Source organism: Lemur catta, chromosome 6, assembly GCF_020740605.2.
Source record: "Lemur catta isolate mLemCat1 chromosome 6, mLemCat1.pri, whole genome shotgun sequence".
NCBI lineage: Eukaryota > Metazoa > Chordata > Mammalia > Primates > Lemuridae > Lemur > Lemur catta.
In genome coordinates, this window is record NC_059133.1 from 17,400,843 (window position 1) to 17,422,244 (window position 21,402).

Sequence of the window (21,402 nt, forward strand, 5' to 3'; positions counted from 1 at the left end):
GAAGATGAGGACTGGAGGTTATCAATAGGACGACAGCCTAGAAGATATTCTAATATTCACCTGGAAGGTAGTGCTTTGTATTGGAAAGAGCTCTGGCCTAAGAAGGGAGTCCTGCATCTGGCACCATCTAGCTGTGTGATCTTGACCTAGTTGCTTTCCCTCTCTGAACCTCAATTTTTTCTTCTGTAAAAGGAAAAAGTTATTTTAGGCAATCTCTAAGGTATCTCTCCATCCCCCAACTGAATTAGCTTATGTTTGTTTGAAAAATAAACAAATATGATCATCAGGTTAGTGCCCAGTGGCAAAATGACTCCCTGGATGTGCTGCATTGTGCTAGATGTGGTCCTAGAGGTGCTAATGCCGTCCATAACCAAGATGTGGAGGATGCATCTCAGCCTTTCAACATGTCTCCACTTCATTGTTAACTTGCAAGCAACACTCAGAAAGGCTAAATAACAGTTACACAAGAATAAAATAAGATCCTTCTTTGTCTAGTGTGTCCATAAGCATCCAAGACACGGGAACAAAATCAGTATCTAAATACTGCCAAGCCAAATTCAATGTTGAGTTGTAATTTGTTTTTGTTTTTGTTTTATAAGGGAAGTATACTTTAATGATTGACTAATGAAAAATGAATGAAGCCATTAATTCATTAATTAACATAATGACAAAACCTGGAAACAAATGGTTCTTTTAAAAATTGGGGTATTGTGTGTGTGTATGTGTATGTGTGTGTGTGTTTGTGTGTAGGTGTAGCAGGGCTGAGGTTAGAAAACTCTTGTACTAAGCAGATTTCAAGTCGGTATCCAATGAGAGCTTAAAATTCATAAAATGATTCATATATTAACATCCCAGCACTCTCCACTGCACCAATATTAAAATGACCTTACTAAGTTCTTAGATTTGAACTTCCACTGAATGTTAAAGTCCCTTAAGATTTACTTGCAGTCAAATGAATTTCCATTTGGATGTTAAGTGGTGGCTGAGCTCCGCAGCGGTGTTTCAAGGTCTGTGTACATTTGGAAAATTAGCAGGAAACCTTACTTAGTCTCACATGGTGATTATACCACAATTTTCTAGAATTCCAAGATGCTGAGCTATTTTTAAATACCAAAATAGAAGAACATTTGATGTTGTGATACTGTTGATTTGGCATTAAAGAAGTCTGAATCATTCCCATCGTGAGGTATCCAGAGTATTATGGGTGGCACTAAATTTTGACCTGAACACATCTACTCATTTAGAAAGCATTTTTCTACACTACCATTGTTGTAAGAGAAGTAAATTAGTATCAATAAAAGCAAAGTCTCTACTGTATGAGTAACTCTTGCTTTAGATCAAAGAATTTCTGAACAAACAGAAAATGAACGTTATAGCATTGGAATTGATTCAACTAACTGCATTGGAATATTTATCTTTACATGATGAAATAAAAGATGACAGATGAAAACAAAAACAAAAATAAGAACTCTCTATCAATAACATAATTGTCATTTCTGAAAGAATAAAAAAATGTATTTAAAAGAGTCTCCTCAAAGTTATTACACAATAGGTAGAATTATTTGTAGGAGTCAGAGAAAAATATTTCAAGTTAGATTATTCTCAAGTAATTAAGAGCCAGGAAGACATTTTTTTCTCCGAAGCCGATTAAAAAAAAAAAACTTCACATAAAAAATTACTTGTGATTCAATGATGACACCATTGGAGAAGTTATTTTTAAGATTACACTTTCCAAAAAGGATCAAATATTATTATTGCTTAACAAGTTCTATGATTAAACTTTCATTTCAGTATAGCTCTTAGTGTCTCAAATAATAATTTGCTGTTATTAATTTTTCTTGTGACAATTTAGATTAGGATTATATTATGAGTTTCTTGTTGAATTTTTATAGATTGATCTTTTTACTTGAATTTGAAATATGTGAATAGAATTTTATATTTGAAATATATTAAATATTTAGTCCCACTAATTCTTTTTTTATGAATTATAAACATTTAAAAATATTGAGGTATTGTGTGAGATCAGTAACGAAATACCAGTGTGGTGGGAGTTGGTCCCAGGACTACAATCTCTATGATTATGCAATGATAATAATTTTAATTCATTTGGCTGCTTGACCCTATATATATCATTAGGCTCCTTATGCCCTGGAGCCAACTCCACTTCTTGGGAGTTAGGTTGAGCTCCCTGCTTCCCTTCCATCCTGGGGACCAGGTGGGGACTGCCTGTCGGGCTTGTTGTACCAGTGCTGAAGGGTGCTGATAGTGGCTGGGATTCAAATACCACAATTCTAAGGCTACACAGAGTATCTGAAGGCTGGTGACAGGGCAGGCGACTGGGAGCTTGCCAGCCTGAAACACTAAGGCTTGATAAGGCTTAGGAAGTGCTGGTGAGATTATTCCAGTATGGAAGTGACCAAGGATGGCAGGCGCTAGGACACCCGTTCCCGGGTCTTACATAAAAGGGTCGCACCTGCTCGCTGCGGAGAAAGAAGCCGAGGCGGTAGGAGAAACCCAGCATGGTCTCCCGGTGCATGCCATTGTGCAGGTCGTTCTTCAGGAGTTTCTCCCTCAGGACCACGTGGTACCGGAGCACGTCCTCCTCCTGCACCACACACAGAGTTGAATGTGGGTCAGTGACTGGCCTCTCCCCAGCCCAGCGGTGGTGTTGGTCACAGAGGGGAGCAGCGGCTCACCCGGGTGGAAGTTTTGACCGAGGCATTAAGACACAATCGATACTAAATACCAAAGTGAGCTGTGAAACAGGTCACCTCAGAGAACTTCCAAATGTCCCAGGTAGGACAGTCAAGAACTCACTGCAGAACTCTAACCCCTAGACAGGGTGTCAGAACCAGGGGTGGGTTTTAAAGATGATCTCTTTGGGCAGAACTGCTGAGGAGAGAGAGAACCCACACCCCAGCCTGTCTTTCACCTCCGGGGCCACAAAAGGAGCTTCACGTTTCAAGGACCTTGAGCTGTGTCCCCTGCAGACAGGGTGGCCTGTTGGACAGGGTCTGGCCCAGGCAGGGGCTGCTGGTGAGCTGCTCCAGGATGGAGTGGGGAGGGCTGTCGCTGCACTGGGACAGACCTGCACTCGGAGAGGGTTTGGGACAGGAGCGTGGGTGTCTGCCATGGCTCGGACGTGTGGCGTGTCCGAGAGAGTCCAAGGCAGCCTGCGTGGGCAGGCAGGCTCCCCAGGGGCAGGGGAGGCTCTGCGGTCTTAGGGTCCTTCCTGATGCTTCTACCCCTCAGCTTCAAACCTGGTGAACAACACTGAATCTAATGAGATCAGCGGGGACAGATGCATCCCATGGGGAAGGAGAGTAGAGATTCCTAAGCGATTGTCTGTTAGCCCCAAACCCACCTCCTACATTCTGCTCGGTGATGTCGGGCGGAGGGTGTCGCCCACATTTCACCTTTGCAAGGGGATCCCTGTTAGGTGCTGCCACTGGGAAGCTCTAGAGGAAGGCTGTGAGGCTGGAGGGGGAAGGAGGGATTGTTCCTTCCTGTCTCTGTCGCAGCTCCCCAGCCTCACTCCTCTTCCCCGGCAGTGGCAGCTGAACCTGGAAGGCAGTTTCCCATCACACGCAGAGCCAGCTTTGTCCTGCCCTCTCCACCCCCAGACAACAGCGAGCAATTTCCAATCCTGGAGGTCTGGGTCTCTCACCCACAGGGACCCTCGTGCAAGCTCAGACACGAGCGCCAGCCGAACAGCGCCCCCTCCCGGAGGTCTCTAGGTTTGTACATTTTAGCAATTCTAACCTCTGCCCTTTGTCCTCCCAGCCTTAGGGGTCACAGATGCCTCCTGCAGTTGCTGCTACTTTGATCTCTCTCTCTCTCTCTTTTATTTACCTTTCAGTTATATTTATACCCTTATATAGGTTATATACCGATATAAATAATTCATATTATTAAATTCTCTTTGTTCAAGTAACTGGTACACGGTTTCCATCTCCTGATGGACCCTGGCTGATTTAAGGACCAAGCCCTCTTCTCCAGCTTCCTGCCTGCACGAAGCCCCACTGAGGAGCGGGAAGGGAGAAAGAATTCATTTTAAATCCAGTTCAAAATATTGATTATTGCAAGGGGTGCCAAGGCTGGATCCATCCATCCATCCATCCATCCATCCATCCATCCTTCCTTCCATCCATCCATCCTTCCTTCCTTCCTTCCTTCCTTCCTTCCTTCCTTCCTTCCTTCCTTCCTTCCTTCCTTCCTTCCTTCCCTCCCTCCCTCCCCCACCCCCCAAAATTGCATATGTGACTTAAAGAGCAGTTGTGACTAAAGTGACTATAGGACTTTTGGGGGAAGTAGAAAGGCTACGGGACTGCCTGAAGTCTCATCCTGAGGCAAGAAACTAATGCTCCCCACTGAAGAGGTTTAAAGGAACAAGGGACGAGGTCAGGGTGAATTCCGATTCCATCCCAGGAGTCCCGTTTGTTCAACATGCCTGTTACAGAAGTTCAAGACGCTGTCCCTGCCTTCAGAGTTTACAACCTAGTGGGAGAGCTCAGACTCACCCCTCGAGATGGGTTGTCATAGCAGGGATATGGGGGCATGTGCTGAAGGGGGCACGTGTGGTGTGGTTTCCACGGCAGGAGAGAGCCGGCAGACCGGCTTCCATGAGCGGGCGGGACTGAGCATGAGGAACTGATGGGAGGGATTTAGGAGGTCTGGAGGAGGAAGGGCAGTCTTCCTTACTTCCTTATTAAATAAGGGAGAAAAAAATCCTTATTTTCTGAAAAGTCACTCAACATTTTCTATCCATCAGTCATGGGCCATTTCACTCTTCCATCAAAGCCTCCTTGTTCATAGCCCTATATTTAATATAGACTCACACAGAGACTCTCCCACACCCAAACCTCCCCTATGCCCAAGCTGCCGGACTTTTCATGCATACCCTGGAATTGCACACTGGAGCTCATATGCACAAGGTTGTGGGCGTGGTGCCTTGAGGGGCTGGGGTGTGTGTGTGTGTGTGTGTAGATAGGAGCAAAGGCACCACACACATCTTTGCATGTTTAGGATCTGTGAGACCATCACTCTGGTTAGACCACGTGGTTTCTCCAGAGCAACAGTGGGAGACAGCACTGAGCCCAAGTCTGGCTTTAAGGGGCTTTCAGTACCAGCCCTGTCTCATTAGCATCTTCATCTCAGCCACCCTATGTAAAGGTGGAAGTGAAAACAGTGTGCTTGCCGTGCAAAGCCAGCTTCAAAAGTGTCCTCTCCAGTAGGGTTGGGCCCCTCATAAATGAAAATTCTGGAGCCAACACTGAATATTAGATAAATTGTAGCCAGTTTATGGAGATCTTAAGTACCTGGGGAGATCGTTTGGGCTTAACCCTGCAAGAAACAGGATTGAGAGAAGGGTTTTAAGCCAGATAGTGTAAAAGCACTACCAAAAAAAAAAAAAAAAAAAGCCAGACCAGATAGTGGCATGATTGAAGCTGACATCTCAGCTATTGGGACCAGGGAGCGGCTAGGGAAGGAGAGGAGGATCCTTCCATGTTTGTGAGACTCTTGCATGCTGTGTATATTGGCTCAAGTGTGTGACTCCAGGGGTATGCACAGAACATCCGGCAGCTCTGGCAGGGGGGAGGTTTGTGTATGGTAGAGTCTCTGCATGAGCCTATAGTGAGTACGTGAACATGGGTGAGGGGGTTTTGATGAAAGAGTGAAATGGCACATATTTGCTGGATTGAAAATGGTGTTTGAATTTTCAGAAAATAACTTCCCTGTTATTGTTCCTGATACCTACTAGAGTTGCGACCTTCTTCTCCCTGATGTAATTCTCGATGGCATCATTGTTTGGGGCAAACACTGTGTAAGCATCGGCTGCCTCGATGGCATTCGCCAGGTTATATTGCTGCAATGGAGAGAGAAGAGTGCGTGAGGGATTCCCATTCTTATCAATCTGAGCAAGGCAGTCATGCAGGGAATGAGGTACTTGCAATGATGTAGCCCCGGAAGATGGAGTAGTCTGGCATCTGCTCCAGCCGGGTGAGCAGGTTTGGTAAGGAGCCAGTTAGACCTCTTTGGGGGAGCAGCACCTGGTAAAGGAAACCCCAAAATTATGTTAGCACATCTTGGTAAGACTAACCGCTAGCTGGGACATATGAAAGTCCCATTAATCTCTTCAGGCAGTTAAAGGAATTGACCTTGACAACATTTTGAAGATTACTCAAAAATAGTCTGGGATACAGAGTGACAAGCCTGGAGACTTGCAGATGTTATTAATTCAGTTTTATGTCTCATCCTGAAACCTCCTGGATTAGAGAAGATTTCATCTTGTACAATAGAATCCACACCTTCCCCTGAGAAATCCAGCTCGACTTGCATTAATCTACCTGTCAGGGAAGACCCTGCAAATCGAACTGAAATGCAGCAGATTGCAGATAAAATCCATTCTTTTTAGGTTCTTGTTCTTTGTTTTTATTCTTCAGGGTCTTCATTTCTTTTCTCTGAAGTCTTAACTCTACTGCAACCCAGCAGCTTGAATCTGGCTTGTAAAAATGTTTTGTTTGGCTTATATAATGTAATAAAAATAGGACATTTTTACTTAAAAATTTAGATTTATAACTTTTTAAAAACATCAGTCTAGGCCAGGTGTGATGGCTCATGCCTGTAATTTCAGCACTTTGGGAGGCTGAGGCATAAGGATTGTTTGAGCTCAGGAGTCTGAGCCTAGCCTGGGCAACATAGTGAGACACTGTCCCTACAAAAAAAAAGTCAAAAATTAGCCAGGTGTGGTAGCATGTGCCTATAGTTCCAGCTACACAGGAGGCTGAGGCAGGAGGATTTCTTGAGCCCAGGAGCTCGAGACTGCAGTGAGCTATTATTGCACCACTGTATTATTGCACTCCAGCTTGGGTGACAGAGTGAGACACTGTCTCTAAAATAATAATAATAATAATAATAATTACTCCCAATCTGTCTGCATTTCTGAAGACAATACACAGCTTCAGAGAGTAGCAGTGGCCCCTTTCACCACAGTCCCCGCCACTTCCTAATGCCTTCCCCTGCCCCCGGCTCCCTTCATTCATTTTGTTGTCCATCTAATCTACTTGAACATTGGAGTCTGCAAGTCTTGCATGATTAACCTTCTGGCCAAGATAACTATTTCCATCTTCTCATTCTACCTAGAACCTTCTCAGAATGAAGAACGCAACACTGGAATGTTTTACTAATTCAATGAGTCTTCAACCAACATTTATTGAGTGCCTGCTATAGGCCAGGCAGTGGGTATACAAATGTGATTGAAGCCTGGGTCCTACCCTCAAAGAATTCACAGCATATGACAGTGGATGGCCCAATCCAGCCTGCTGCTTATACTTAAAAATAAAATTTTATTGGAACACAGCCATGCAAATTTGTTTACATATTGTCAAATGCTGTTTTTGCCCTATGATGGCAGAGTTGAATAGCAGCCATGGAGACCAGATGACCCGCAATGCCTCATATTTTCTGTCTGGCTCTTTCCCGAAATAGTGTGCCAAAGCCTGTATTAGAGGAAGACAGATACATTTCTGAGTTGGTGCTGAAGGGGAAGGAAGGACTTGAGATGATTAGTAGGTTCCAGAACTATGAGATGGTCTGGTAGAACTTGATACTTCTATGTCCATGTAAAATTAAGAAAAAGGCACTCATTTCTCCAGGAGTTTGTAACCCCAAACAGGGATGCACAGCATGGGGAGTGAAGTGGGCTGGGATTTAGCTCCACTCCACCCTCTGGTCAGGGCCCTTTATACAGGACACACCTGTAAGACGTACGTGGTGGCCCTGACAAAGATGACCTTGATGCCAATGGACAGATATAGAAGGAGATCCTAAGAGAGCCAGCGCAGCCCAGAGAACTCAGATCGATTAACACCCATCCATGAATCTTTTGTGTTCATATAACTGCTTCCTCAATCCAGTTACTTAACCATAAGGAGCCTCAGTCGTCTCATGTGTAAGTGAGAACAATACAGCACCTACTTTCTTAGGGTGGTTGTAAAAATCAAATGAGATAATGTGGTGCATGACACAGTGCCTGGCACTTAGCAAACCCTCAAAACTTCCAGCTATTATTGCACACAGGGTGAGGTGCTGTGCTGATGAGGGACACAGGGAGACCCAGCCCCTGCCTCCAGGACATGTCATCATGGAGGGATTCAGAACCTATTCCACGAGGGACAACCATCAGTACAGTTATGACAGGTGAGTGCTATATATAGAAATCCCATGGGTTTCAGAGGAAGAAGGGAATAAAACCAACATTTACTGAAGGTCCACTAGGCAGCAGGTATTGGGAGAGAAGGTGTTATTTAATCCTCATGGGGGAGGAAAAGTGAGGATCAGAGATGTTCTGTAACATGCTCAAGGTCACGCTGCTAGCAAGGTGCCAGAACCTAGATTCTGTATGATTCTAGAACTCACCCTCTTAACACTACGTCACGCTCAGTGGTACGGGCTGTGCGGGTCGGGGAAGGCCTGCAGAGGTGGTGACACCTGAGCTGGCCTCTGTGACTGTAACGCTCAGTGTTAGAGATGGGTTGAGGTGCCATTCTACTAGTGAGGTTGTGTCTGCCAAAAAGTTTAAATAAGGGGATGTAATTTTATGTTTTCAAAGGTTTTGCATATTTCAGAAAGCGAGAATTGGAGAAGAAAAATGCCCTCGATAAGTAATGTTACTTTCCATTATATGAAGTCATAGTTCCCAGCAAGTGATGAATCACTTGCTCAAAAATGTTGTGTTTCTATAATGTCCCTTGGTAATACATGAAGATTCCAAGATCTTTTCAAAGTACTGTAGCCAAGAGTTTTATAAATAGCCTCTGTTTTCTGAACAGAAATAGTTGACCTTTTCTGCAACTCAAAATCAAAAAGCGAGTATATAAGTGCCAACTGAAAACAATTGTAGTTAAAACACAATTAGTTAATTGTTTTTTCCAATCTTCCACCTTACAAAAGTTCCCAATGTACCCCAAATTCTAATTTTCATTTTAAATGAAGATCCTAATATAGCAACTGAAAACTACAGGGTAACCACGTGCCTCTCCTCCAGTTCTTGTGTATATCCCTTCTGGACGTGTGGACTTCTCAGTGCCTTTGGAGATGGTTCCATAAACAAGAAAGACAATATTAATATGTGTGGCCACACTTGCTACAGGGCCTGTTGCAGAATGCAGGATGAGCCAATGATGAATAGAACCTCTAAATGGTTTTAAAATAAAAATAATGAAGCATATTACAGGTTACTTTTATATTAAGGCTGAGTATTTTTTTATTGTCCAAGAAAGACACTATATAGGAGGGTAAATAATGAAGGGAGAGGAGATACCACATGTGGAGGAGGGTGGAATTGCGTACCTTGTTGATGATGTGTATCACTCCATTTGTGGCTGCGTTGTCACCGTCCACGATGGACGCACCTTCAATTGTGACATTCTGTAAATGCGAAACAGAGTGGGAATGTGAGTCTCGAGAGAGTACCCCCAGGGATTGAAATTATCTCTGGGTTTGCCACTTTTTGAACGGCGTGACCTTCATGCTTTTGGGTCATGACCCAAGGCAAGAAATACCTTTAAATTGTTGCCCTTATGTGTCTTTTACACACACACACACACACACACACACACACGTGCCCACACGTGAAATGAGTATCTACCATGTGGTAGTTACTCTGATCATCTATTACACTCTATTCTATTTCATTAAAAAGTGCTGTTTGAGGCTCACTGAAGTGACCCTGCAGTCTGGAAAACACTGTCGACTGTGTTATGGGTTGAATTGTGTCCCCCTGCTGTCACCATTCCTACGCTGAAGTCCCAACCCCCAGTACCTCAGATTGTGACCTTATTTGGAGACAGGGTTTCCCAGTTCAAGTTAAAATGAGGTCCTTAGGATGGGCTCTAAAGAGACCATGAAGAAAACACTCCTGGCCACCTTGCACACCTCTCTTGGTTAAATGGAGATATTTATATCAGACATAGGAATGAACTCATTAAAATGTGTCCTTAATGGCTAGCTCCTCCAGGTCAGGGGCCTTGATCGATTTATCTTTGAATCTATAGGATACGCCTGTCCCTGTGGGTGTTTAATTAATGCTTGCTGAGAGAATCAGTGATTTAAAGCACCAAAGGATTAGCATGACTATAGGAATTATTTTATAATGTATATGTGTATCAAAAGTCATGTTATACACTTTAAATATATATAATTTGTAAATTAAAAAACGATGGAAAATAACCCCAATGTCACCAGAATTACCGTAAGATATAACCCCCCCCACCATGGAACGATATACAGCCGTTTTCTGCTTTCTAAGGGAAATGATCTGATGAGTCGCACATACTCAGGTAATAGTGGGCACAGATCTTTTCCTAGTGTTCACAGTGATGAACAGGCAGGTAGAAATGTTTTAGGTCAGTAATTCTTAAGCATTTTTGACTATGGCCCATGGTCTAGTGATGTAGCAGTTCTCACTTTCCAGTAGAATCTTCATTCTCCTCTTGTGCAATTCAGACAAAGAGCTTTGAAACGCTGCCATGAGCAGCAGGGCAGACAGATTTCCTCTTGGAATTCTGAATCTGAGTCCTTGAAACACCGTAGAGAAATGCCAGGCGATGAGTTTCTCAAAGGGCTCGGCTATTCCCAGGGCACTGCCCCTTCTCCGGCACCTAGATCTGTGCCTGGTGCATAGTGGGTGCCCAGTGAATATTTGTTGATTGACCCTAACTTAATGTAAAATTTTAGTTACCTATAAAGACTCAATTAGTAGGTTACAAATAACCAGCTTTTAATTAACTAACAAAAGCAAAGTTATGGAATTGTACATCCTTCACCCTTCTGGATCATTCTGTGGTCTGCCAAGAGGAGCCGGTGGCCAGTCTGTGGGCAGAGAGACCACTGTGTGAAGTAATGTGAGTATGTGTGTCTGTGTGTGTATCCATATTTGTTGATAGTGATGGCAGCTGGGTGATGCCTGCATGGGGGTTTTATTCTATTTTTGCACATAGTTGGAAATTCCCATATGCAAAATTTTAAAAAGTACACTATAGGGTGCCCTGTTTCAACCCAACAGACAAATACAGAGCTCTCTTACCCCATCCACCTTTGCCAGGTGAAGGAAGTTGCCTTGCAAAGATGTCGCCAGCATGTCAGAAGATGACAGGGTCTGCAGATCTGCCATTCTGTAGGTGCCTAGTAGTGTATGGTATCTAAAATAACAGTCCAAAAGGGCTATAAGTAAATATCAACACATGAGGCAGCATAATTGAGTAGTTAACAGGATAGGGTCTGGAGCCAGACTGCTATATTTAAAATTCAAGTTCCCCTTGCTTGAGTGAGTAAGTTAAACACTTTGTGTGCCTCTGTTTCCACATCTGTAAAATGGGAATAATTATAATAGCGGTCTCATAGAGCTGTTGGGAGGATTAACTGAGTTATACGTAAAGCAGTAGAACAGTGCTTGGCTGGCTGTAATTGCTAACTATTGCTCCCCTGGGGAGGGAGGTGAGTGGCATCCTAGAATATGCTCAGTTCTATGACTTTGAAGGACTACGTGGTTTCCCTACATTGGGCTTCTAAGATATGTTCACATGGATGCCATTCAGATATCATGAAGAAGAAAATAAATAATACCTACTTTATCAGGGCTGGAATATTGCTCTGTGACAACCAAAAGGTTTTCTCATCGTGGTCCATGTCCTCAGTAGCTTGTTGGGAAGGCACGAGGACCGTGAGGTTTGAGGCGACTGACAGTGTGGGTTGCAGAGAAGCATTCTGAATCAGAGAAGGAACACAAAGTGATCTGACTCTTGTTAGGGGACAAGTAGGGCTGACTTAAATGCTTGGCAGAGAGGATGATTTCTCATGTGATTTAACTTCAGGGATATTGGGGAGGTCTCAGGGCTTCCTTTCCAGAATCCTCCCTACTCACTGGGTGATGTCTCTTATTCTCTTTGAAACTCACTCCTTTTATTCAAATGTGTGAGTCTTATCAAAATGAGAATTTTCCTGATCAGGTCACACTTTGAGTCATTACAAGTTCCTCATACCTTAGATTAAACCAAGAGTCAAAGAAATAGTCTTGATGGGATCCTGCATGCGTGTGTGTACACGTGTGTGTATGTGTGTGTATTTGCAAAGACTCTTGAAAATTCTTGGATGACTTTGGAGTAAGGGTGGTGGTTAGATTTCAGGAACAGTTTCAGCCCGGGAGGGACGAGAGGCCTGAACTCAAACTTTACCTACATTTCATTCTTGCCTAGAGAGCCAGTTCTGGGTAGAAGCTGTGGCATGTTTATGCTTAACAATCGGATCTTTAGGGAAAAACAAAGCCCTGGTTTGTAGTATTTACTGAATACTGCCGCTAGGGCTGATTTCAAGGTATCAACGTGACAGCACTGAGAGTGGAGTTGGGAAAAAGTGTGCACAGTCAGCTCTTGAGAGCTGGAATGAGCCGGGTCCAGCACACCACTGGGCAGGCTTCGGCATGTGGGTGAGACCAAGCACGGTCCGTCTTTACGAAAATCAGCGTGCTGGAGAGGGGGAGCTCTGTCTCTTCTCTTGTATGTGGGGGGTGGGGGTTCAGAGAGGCCCCATATGGCAACAGGGAACCATCCTGGGGTGGATGCTATTTTGACACACATCTATTTAAATGGAATAAACCATTTGTTGCTATGGCTGTCTGGGCCGGCTGCCTTGGTCCATTCAATCAAAGAGGACAGAGATCGAGACAACAGGGTAGGATGCAGACTGGATTTTTGTCATGATACTTTCCAGGGCTGAGGCATAGATGTTTCTGGGCCTGTTGGGCTGAGAGCTAAGCACATATGAAGTATCCGGATTGCAGCTATAAATCCCAAGTCTAATTTGGTAAATTACAATGATGAATCATATCAACTTAAAAAACAAAGACCTCTGTGATGAATGATGCTATACATATATATTTGAATTGGTTGAAAAGTTGCCCACCTCAGCTTACCCTAGGCCAGAGGTTCTCAGCCCTGCGTGCATGTTAGAGTCACCTGGGCAGCTTTTATAATACACGGATGCCCAGAGTGAACCTCTGGCCAATCAAATCAGAGTGTTCAGGGGCGGAGCCCAGGTAGGAGTATTTTAAAAATGTGCTCCATGCGCTTCTAAAGTGCAGTCGGGGTTGAGAACCACCGCTCAGGACGATCGCCTTCCCTCCTGAAGAGCTGCATTTTCACTTTTCTATTATATGCATTCCAACTTTATAAAATTATGTACATCCCCAATCTTAAATCCCAACAAAGGTACTTACGTTTATCCACTGGTTAAATATAGCTGCTTCAGCGAGAAATGACAATTCCTTATTCACAGGAGCGAGGGAGGGAGGGAGGGCGAGACGAGAGAGAACAATGAGCAGCACAGTCACAGCACATGTCTGGGCCGTCTGCACTTGGCCCTCCTGGGGCTGAGCTCCTGTTCCCTGCCAGCCTCGCTAGTGCCGGCACGGACGGGTGCCCCACGTCATTGCGTGTGTTGCCCGAGCAGTGCACTTCTTTCACACCACGGTGGCTCCGTTATCCTCTATATTTGAGGCTAAGAAGTAATTCCAGAAACTTCCAGTGAAGCAACAACCCAAAGTTCTTTCAAATAAGAATTCAAGTTGTAAGAACATGGCCACCCAGACCCTACGGAAGGTCACAGAGCTCAGCAAATAGTCCCCTTTCAGGGCCATTGTTGAGTAGTGGCTGGGAACATGGAATCAAACCCACTTGGGTTTTCATTCTGGTTCGGCCATTGCCTAGTTCTTTAGGTCAGTTACCTAATGGACCTCAATTTTCTCATCTGTAAAATGGGAACAATAAAAGCTCTAACTCACAGGTTAATGTGAGTAATAGAGGCATTATTGTTTTTAAAGTGATTAGAATGGAGGCTGGCAGGCAATACTCTCGGTCTTAGCCACTCATTTTTAATTCATCCATTGTGGCAAAAAATACATATCTAGCTACCCCAATTGGCACAGGGGTGGAGTGAAGGGAGGGTGTAAGATATTGAGGGGAAAGATGGCTCCTGCTCCTGCACAACTCACAGATGTTTTGGGAAAGTTTAGCCTTGCAAAGATAACCAGCATTGCCAGCAAAATAGTGACATTTGAAGGTGCCACAGAGTTAAAAAAAAAAAAAAAAAAAAAGGCTCTGGACTTTAAGAAAAAAAGAGAGTGGGTTCAGTTTCCTGGATCTGCCATTTCCTGGCTGTGTGATCTCTGGCAAGTCACTTAAACTTTCTGAGCACCCAACTGTCTTATCTGAAAAATGAATACAATGAAGCCCTCCTGCTGGGATTATGAAAATTAAATGCTTTAATGTATGTGAAAAAAAAATTTTAACTATGAGATACCACACAATGGCAATAACAATTAGCATCTGCAAATTTCCATAAAGATACTCCGTTTCAGTGCTATCTCAATTCTTTCCTGAAAGTAACCGAGGCTATTAAACAAGTTAGTAAATACATGTTTGTTATAAAGGAAATTAGTAAGTGAATGAATAAGTATAAGAGCAGAAATGCTTGAGTAATGCCTTAGATGGGATGTCTTAGATCCTATCTAAATTAATGCCTTAGATTCAGCTGGACCCGAACTGATAGCAGAGAGGCTGCAGGCCCAGCCTGGGGAGAGAGGAACAAAGGGTTAGGCCTGGAGACAGGAAGGTGACAGCTAGGCTGGAGGGAAGGGCTGTTTGGAAGAAATGCGAGTGGAGTCTGTGCATAGATGCCTGGAGGGCCAGGCCAAGGATTGGGACTGTACCTTGCTATTCATGGGAGGAAAGAGATACTGTGAAATCAGGGTTTTAGGGTTTTAGTGAACATGATCCAAAGCCATATGTGACCCATAGCAGAGAAAATACTGGGGTCTGTGCTCCATGGTCTGGGTGCCAGGAGACAGCTCCTTGCCGACATGGTGAGTAGAAGACATAGTCAGCAGTGAGAGGTGAAGGGTGGGAAGGGTCTCCCAAGGGTCCGATGCTGCAGGCAGCCCAGGGACAGGTGCTTGGGTGAAGCTCTTAGGGGATTGTTGGGCCTATTGTTTCAGCTGAGAGGAGGGCAGAAACCAAACTACAGTGAGTTGAACAAAAAGTAAGTGATGAGAAAATGTCAGTTGACTTTTCTCATTTTGACAAACGTTTATAAGCAATGGGAATGACATAGGAAATCAGACAAAGATTTTCCCTTAAGAGTTTATGGTTGAAACAGACAAATGCAGACGCCATGCTGATTTGGTGTGGCCCATACTGTATGGATAGAACACTCTACGCTGGTGGTTGGGTGTTTGGGCTCTGCACTTAGACAGCTATGGGCTGGATTCCTCACTCTGGAGCTGAAGGACTTTGGGCAGGTTTGCTTAGCCTCTCAGTTTCCTCATCTGTCCAATGAGAATAACGATAGCATCAACCTCAGAGGGTTGTTGTGAGGTTTAAATGGGTTGCTACTGCATGATAAGGACTTAGCAAGATGCCTGGCACATATAAGGTGTACACACACACACACACACACACTCACACAGATAGGGGTAAGCACACGGTACTCTGGGTACCCATAGAAGGCTCAGACAGAAGGAGCCCAGAGAGCCCAGCAGAGGCCAGTTAGTTGCTCACTTGGGAAGTTTGGGAATGGAAAGAGGTAGAGTGGTAAGAAAGAGAAGTCAGGACTGCTTGGTACACAAAAGGTGCCAAATAAAAGTAAGCTTGCTTCAGCCTGTAGACAATGTGTGACCCACAGAGCATATATGTCATCTGCAAGAAGCAGCTTGCTTCCCGTCAAATCTCCTACAGCAAATGATTTGTTGATAGAGCACTTTAAAGGCATCTTAGCTAAGAGGCTTTTTTTTTAAGGGCTTTGTCTTTACCATCGTGCACTTGCGTTTGTCATGGATGACTCACCTCTGCTGCATTTCCATAGCACAGAAGGCCGTCTCCTTCGTAGCCCTCTTGACAAACACAGTTCCAGACGCCAGAAGTAACCTGACAGCTTGCCTGATAAAACCAAGGTGAAAGAAATGGTTTGTTTTCCTAAATCAAGAGTTAGACCTGAGTTACCTCCGTGAGACAACAGGCTCTATCTAAGGTGACAGCTGCAAATTTGGGGCTGAAAGATAGTGGAAGTAACCCACAGACCCTTCACATGTTTGGTGCAGCTCTTATTTAATCAAAATAAAATTCTTTCTTTTCATCTCTGCCAGATCTAGCACATAAAAAATATGGGACACACAGTTAAATGTGAATTTCAGATAAATGATAAATGAATAAGTTTTAGTATCAGTTTGTCCCATGCAATAATATTCAGGGCATGTTTGTGGTAAAAAAATTATTCGGCACATACTTGTGTATCTGAAATTCAAATTCAACTGGGGTCCTGTATTTTATCTGGCAACCCTATGTGAGTTCTTCCGAGCTTTGGAATGGAATGAAAGTTGCAATAATTACTCACATTTGGAGTGTCGGGGCTTGGTTGGGCTTAAATTAAGCAGGAGTGCTGGAGCTCCTTCAGCTTTGCAAAATGCTCTTGTGATTCTTGGGGAACAGATATTTGGGGGCATCTCCCCCCAACCATTTTTCATCTCTGAGGACTGTCCCCTGCCCCGCACACATATGGGCGTGGGCCCTGGAGGCTACGTTCATAATAAACCCACTTTCTGGCCATCATTGACTGGCTCATATGAGGACACCAGGACCTAGTTGGGCCAGCCGGATCCTTTCTCCTGTGATTTGGGGTTGGGATGTGGGGTGCTGATAAGTTAGTGGGCATTGCTGGTGGTGGGGGAGCCATTTTCCCTAAGATGTGCAGAGAAGCATTAAGAGTTAGGAGAGAGAGGGGAAGTAAATGCCGAGAAGTAAAATGAGAGATCACATCACCTTGGAAGTTTGGGGAAAGAAGCTGCTTTGATCTGGGTATGTTCGCATCCTGGTCCTGGGCCCTTGGGAAGTCTAGCTGTACCTCCTGCCTCTGGATTCCCACAGCTACTCTAGGGCCACTCCCAACACATTCCTTTTCTGCTTAAGTTGATTTGCATGAATTCTGTTACTTGTAACCCAAAGCACTGTGATTAAGGCGTCATTTTCATTGGTTCTGATGTTTGGTGCTTAGAGATGTTCTTCTGAAAACATGAACATGACCAGCTCTAACACCTTTGTCTACCCTTCCAAAATTTAGAAACAAGGCACAAACTCCTCTTGAATGGGCATTTTCATCAATAATTTGGGTAAAACTGTGTTATAACATTCAAAATGGGAATCCAGTTACCCTTTAAATTGTCCTGTTGCTCTAGAGTTGTCAGGGTTAGCAAATAAAAATACAGGGTACCCAGTTAAGTTTCAATTTTAGGTAAATTATGAGTAATTTTTAGTGTAAGTTTCTTTCATGCAAAATTTGGGACTTGTGTTGAAAGATTATGTGTTATCTATTCAAATAAAAACTTAACCAGGAATCCTGTATTTTATCTGGCAATCACATGATGGTTCTTCCAAGCTTTGGAATAAAGTGAAAGATGCAATAGCTACTTACATTCTGCCTAGGGACTCCCTGTGGGGGTAAAAGATTTTGTTCATTATTAGGCCTGGACAAGAAATAACCTAACTTTATCTCTCAAGCATTTTTTTTTTTTTTTGGTTAGTAATGAAAAAAAAAAAAAAAAGTCAAGTAACTCACCAATGGATGACATTTTCCGGTTTGTTCCAAACATGAAGTTATTGGTTCACAGTCAATCCCATTTCCTTGAAATCCTTTCTTGCACTCACACTCATTCTGTAATTCCAAGAACAGAGTCAAAGGGGATTATTGAAAATAAGTGCCTTCCATGCCTTGCCCTCACGTGGCCCTGGAAAATGAACTATGGAAACCATAGCTGCTTGGCCCTCTTAGAGAACAGTGTTAATGTCTTTTGCTTGTTACACTCAGATTTCAGAGTTATTAGTCTTCATATTCTACATTACATTTTCCAATCTGATAGCTTCTTGCTACCCTCTTTTGGAATTCTTCGTCCCAGAAAGGCCTGTGGAGGTAGTCTCAGAGAAAACTTAGACCCTAAAAAGAATCACACGGGAAAAGTGGGCCTCTCTACTGAAAAGAGGAAGGTTATCAAGCCGTGCGGGATGCACCCTGGCCTAAGCTTATCGCTGCATTCCACACCCTGGGCCAGCCTTGGCCTGATTTCTGTAATTGCTTACAGGGCTGATGCCAGGAAATGAGGACAGAGGTGAAAGCACCTCAATTTGAACCAGCAAAAGAGAATGAATCCTGAGTTTTGGGGGAAGTTACCAGAAAACATTCTCTAGTCTGCTCTACTAAGTGCTGTGATGGTGTCAGTCTGAAGCTGATGGAGGCCATCCCTCACCCCAGGAGCCTGGAGGAAGCCGGGCCAAGAAACAGACCCTTTATGCAGCGTTTTGAGCCCTGAATCCTGTTGTACCTGCAGCTAGATCCGCATGTGGACTGTATAGCAATGTGAGCCCAAACATGCCCGTTTCTTTTTAAACCAATTTTAACTGGGTTTCTTTCTTTCTTTTACCATTTTAAAAATGTAAAAATGTACAGTCCAGTGGCATTAAGTACATACACATTGTTGTACAACCATCACCACCATCCGTCTCCAGAACACTTTTCATCTTCCCACACTGAAACTCCATACCCACTAAAACCAACCCCCCTTTGCCCCATCCCCTCAGCCCCTGGCAACCACATTCTACTTGCTGTCTCCATGAGTCAGTCTGACTACTCTAGGGACCTCTGATAAATGGAATCACACACTCTTTGTCCTTCTGTGTCTGGCTTCTTTCACTTAGCATAATGTCTCCAAGGTTCACCCATGTAGCATATGTCAGAATTTTCTTCCTCTTTAAGGCTGATTAGTATTCTGTTGTGTTTATCGATTTCATCTGTGGATGGACATTGGGTTGCTTCCATCTTTTGACCATTTTGTGAATAATGCTGCTATGAACATGGGTGTTCACTTGTCTGTTCAAGTCCCTGCTTTCAGTTCTTCTGGGCATATATCCAGAAGTGGAATTGCTAGATCATATGGTAGTTCTATTTTCATTTTTTTGCCATATTGTTTTCCATAGGAGCTGCCCCATTTCATATTCCCACCAGCCGTGCACAAATAACTGGGTTTTCTGTTATAACCCAAAGATTTCTTCCTGATACAGATCCCAGCCCCTATTCCTGCTCCATCACCAACTGTCCCTCCCCGGGAAGCACCTACTGTGATCTATTAAGATAATTAACTCCCAGTGGTATATAAACATGCAGAAAACTTGAGGCTTTGCCTGGGGTGGTGCTTTAATCTCCTATCAGTTTTCAGGAGTGGGAGGTGGGCTAGGGTGGTATCATGCCATGCTCTTGGCCAAGTATTAATAGTTCCATTTCTTTTAATCCTTGCTCCTAATCATGTTTACCACCCTTTAAACCCCTGTGGGGATCTCCTTGGAGAGACTATCACACAGATCACCTTCTCTAGTAGCTATGGGCCCCAAGAGGCCCCAACACTTCCGACAGTCTGAGATCGGCCATCCATTCGTACCTGCACAAGTGTCCAGCCCTGCACTGGCCTCATGGGACCGAGGCTCCATTACTCATCCCTGCAGAGTGGAGGAGGAATGAATGGAACAGCTGCCTGAAGCAGCAGAGGGAGGTCCTAGAGACTTCTTTCTTGAATATCTTTAAACAGGCCAAATCTCCACTGTCTGGGTGAATTCCTCCCCAAAGGAAAGGGAAGGCATGAGGTGGGCTTTAATACCCCATCAAGTTCCATTCAAGCTCTGTGTTTCTGTACTTATTAACATGTGCACAGAAATGAGAGGTCCAAAAACCAGAAGGCTCGGGACCAAAAGGGAGGTGCCGTGGTGAGCGAGGCTAGGCCCTCATAAAGGGAAAAAATACTCTTTTCAAAGAGCAGAAAATAACTTGGAGATTTTTTAAAAAGTCCAGCCTTAAAACATGAAAGTGAGATGTTATATCAAGATTCAAAAGATGGGGGATGATTTCAAATCCTGGTTCCCATCTTCCATGTCTTCTGACCTCCTTAGCCTTCTAGAACACACCTGTTGGTCCTACCTGCAGCAAGAGGTGGAAGCAGGAGGGATGGAAGGGAAGGGGGCCCTGTCAGTCACCTCTTCTTGTCCATGGCCAGAATCCCAGGGTAGTTGGGAACACCTGCCCTGGAGCTGATTAATTGCTAAGCGGTAGCCTTCTCCGCCTTGGTCTCCACTGAATGAGGGTAAGTGAAAGTGACCAATGAGCTACAGAGCCCTACAGAAATACAAGGTGTGGTCCGGGGCAGTGACTAAGAAGGAATCACCGTGTGTGTGAATCTTGCACCACAATTTATTTTCTATGTCACATGAGCAAGTTATTTAGCTTTTCAGTGCCTCAGTTTCCTCTTCTGTAAGATGGGATAATAATAATACCTTGTCACAGATTTGTTGTGACAATGAACCCATTCTCACTGCTATAAATGACAAAAAACACTGCAGTAAGATCTAGCCAAAGTACTTCTGTGTCCTGGAGAAAGAAAAGTCACTGCAGGAATCCTGCTTCCTCTTTGCTGTCTACCACATCCAACCTACCTGCCCGGGGCCTACATACAAACAGGTCGCGTTGTCGTGGCAGCCGCCTGTGCCGGGCAGCAGGCAGTTGTTGATCTCCAAGCAGTCTCTCCCATTCCCTGTCCACCCCTGCTGACACACGCAGGTGTGGGTGCCCATGTCAGTCTTGATGCATTCTGCCTGCAGGAGGGGAAAAAAAAAAAGCAAAGCCTCTGAAACCTCAATCCAGCCACGTGATTCCAAAAGCAAAAAAGAATTCCCAGAGGTTTGTTCTAGAAACACATATTTGCACTGGGTGCAGTGGAAATGATTGAGATGCTTAATTTGCATTGAGATCAATGAAAGTATTAGATGATTTAAAGAGCAAAATTGCTTGGAGCTGGCCAGCTGACAGCCACCACCACTAACATCACTATCTTATTTATTAAGCCAGGGACTGTTTTTATTATTTTGCAGATATAAACAATCATCTTGAGGAAGGAACTGCTATTATCTCTGTTATAGATAAGGAAACAGGTGTTGCCCAAGGTCACGCAGCTGCAAAGAGGCATGGGTCGCTAAAATGTGGGGTGAGGAGCCTAACCCCATCCCAGCTCCAGGCTCTCAGGAGGACCACAGCAGGAGGCTGAAGGGCAGGCAGGGGGAGAAGGACAGAGAGGTACAAGATGTGTTGCTGAGAGGGGGTGGGCCTCGCCCAAGGGGAATCTGGTGGGCTCCAGCCAGGCAGTTGTTTCCAGATTTTATCCTCAGAACCACAGGGAGTTACCCAAGGGGGTTTTATCTGGGAGAAGCATGATCTAACTTGCTTCAAGCCACTCCAGCTGTGAGTGGACAATGCATTGTGGGT

The 21,402-nt window shown here is 44.2% G+C and overlaps 1 protein-coding gene across 1 annotated transcript in view; it reads right to left on the reverse strand.

Moving 5' to 3' along the window:
- The window catches only part of STAB2 (stabilin 2), a 136,404-nt gene that overhangs the window by 56,165 nt on the left and 58,837 nt on the right, over positions 1-21,402 (reverse strand). The window contains exons 25-34 of the mRNA XM_045553091.1: positions 20,577-20,735; positions 17,662-17,757; positions 15,897-15,989; positions 13,274-13,321; positions 11,630-11,766; positions 11,087-11,201; positions 9,352-9,429; positions 5,952-6,050; positions 5,759-5,866; positions 2,474-2,605 (exon numbers count right to left, since the gene is read on the reverse strand). Of these exons, the coding sequence (XP_045409047.1) occupies positions 2,474-2,605; positions 5,759-5,866; positions 5,952-6,050; positions 9,352-9,429; positions 11,087-11,201; positions 11,630-11,766; positions 13,274-13,321; positions 15,897-15,989; positions 17,662-17,757; positions 20,577-20,735 (1,065 nt within the window). The remainder of the gene's footprint in view (positions 1-2,473; positions 2,606-5,758; positions 5,867-5,951; positions 6,051-9,351; positions 9,430-11,086; positions 11,202-11,629; positions 11,767-13,273; positions 13,322-15,896; positions 15,990-17,661; positions 17,758-20,576; positions 20,736-21,402) is intronic.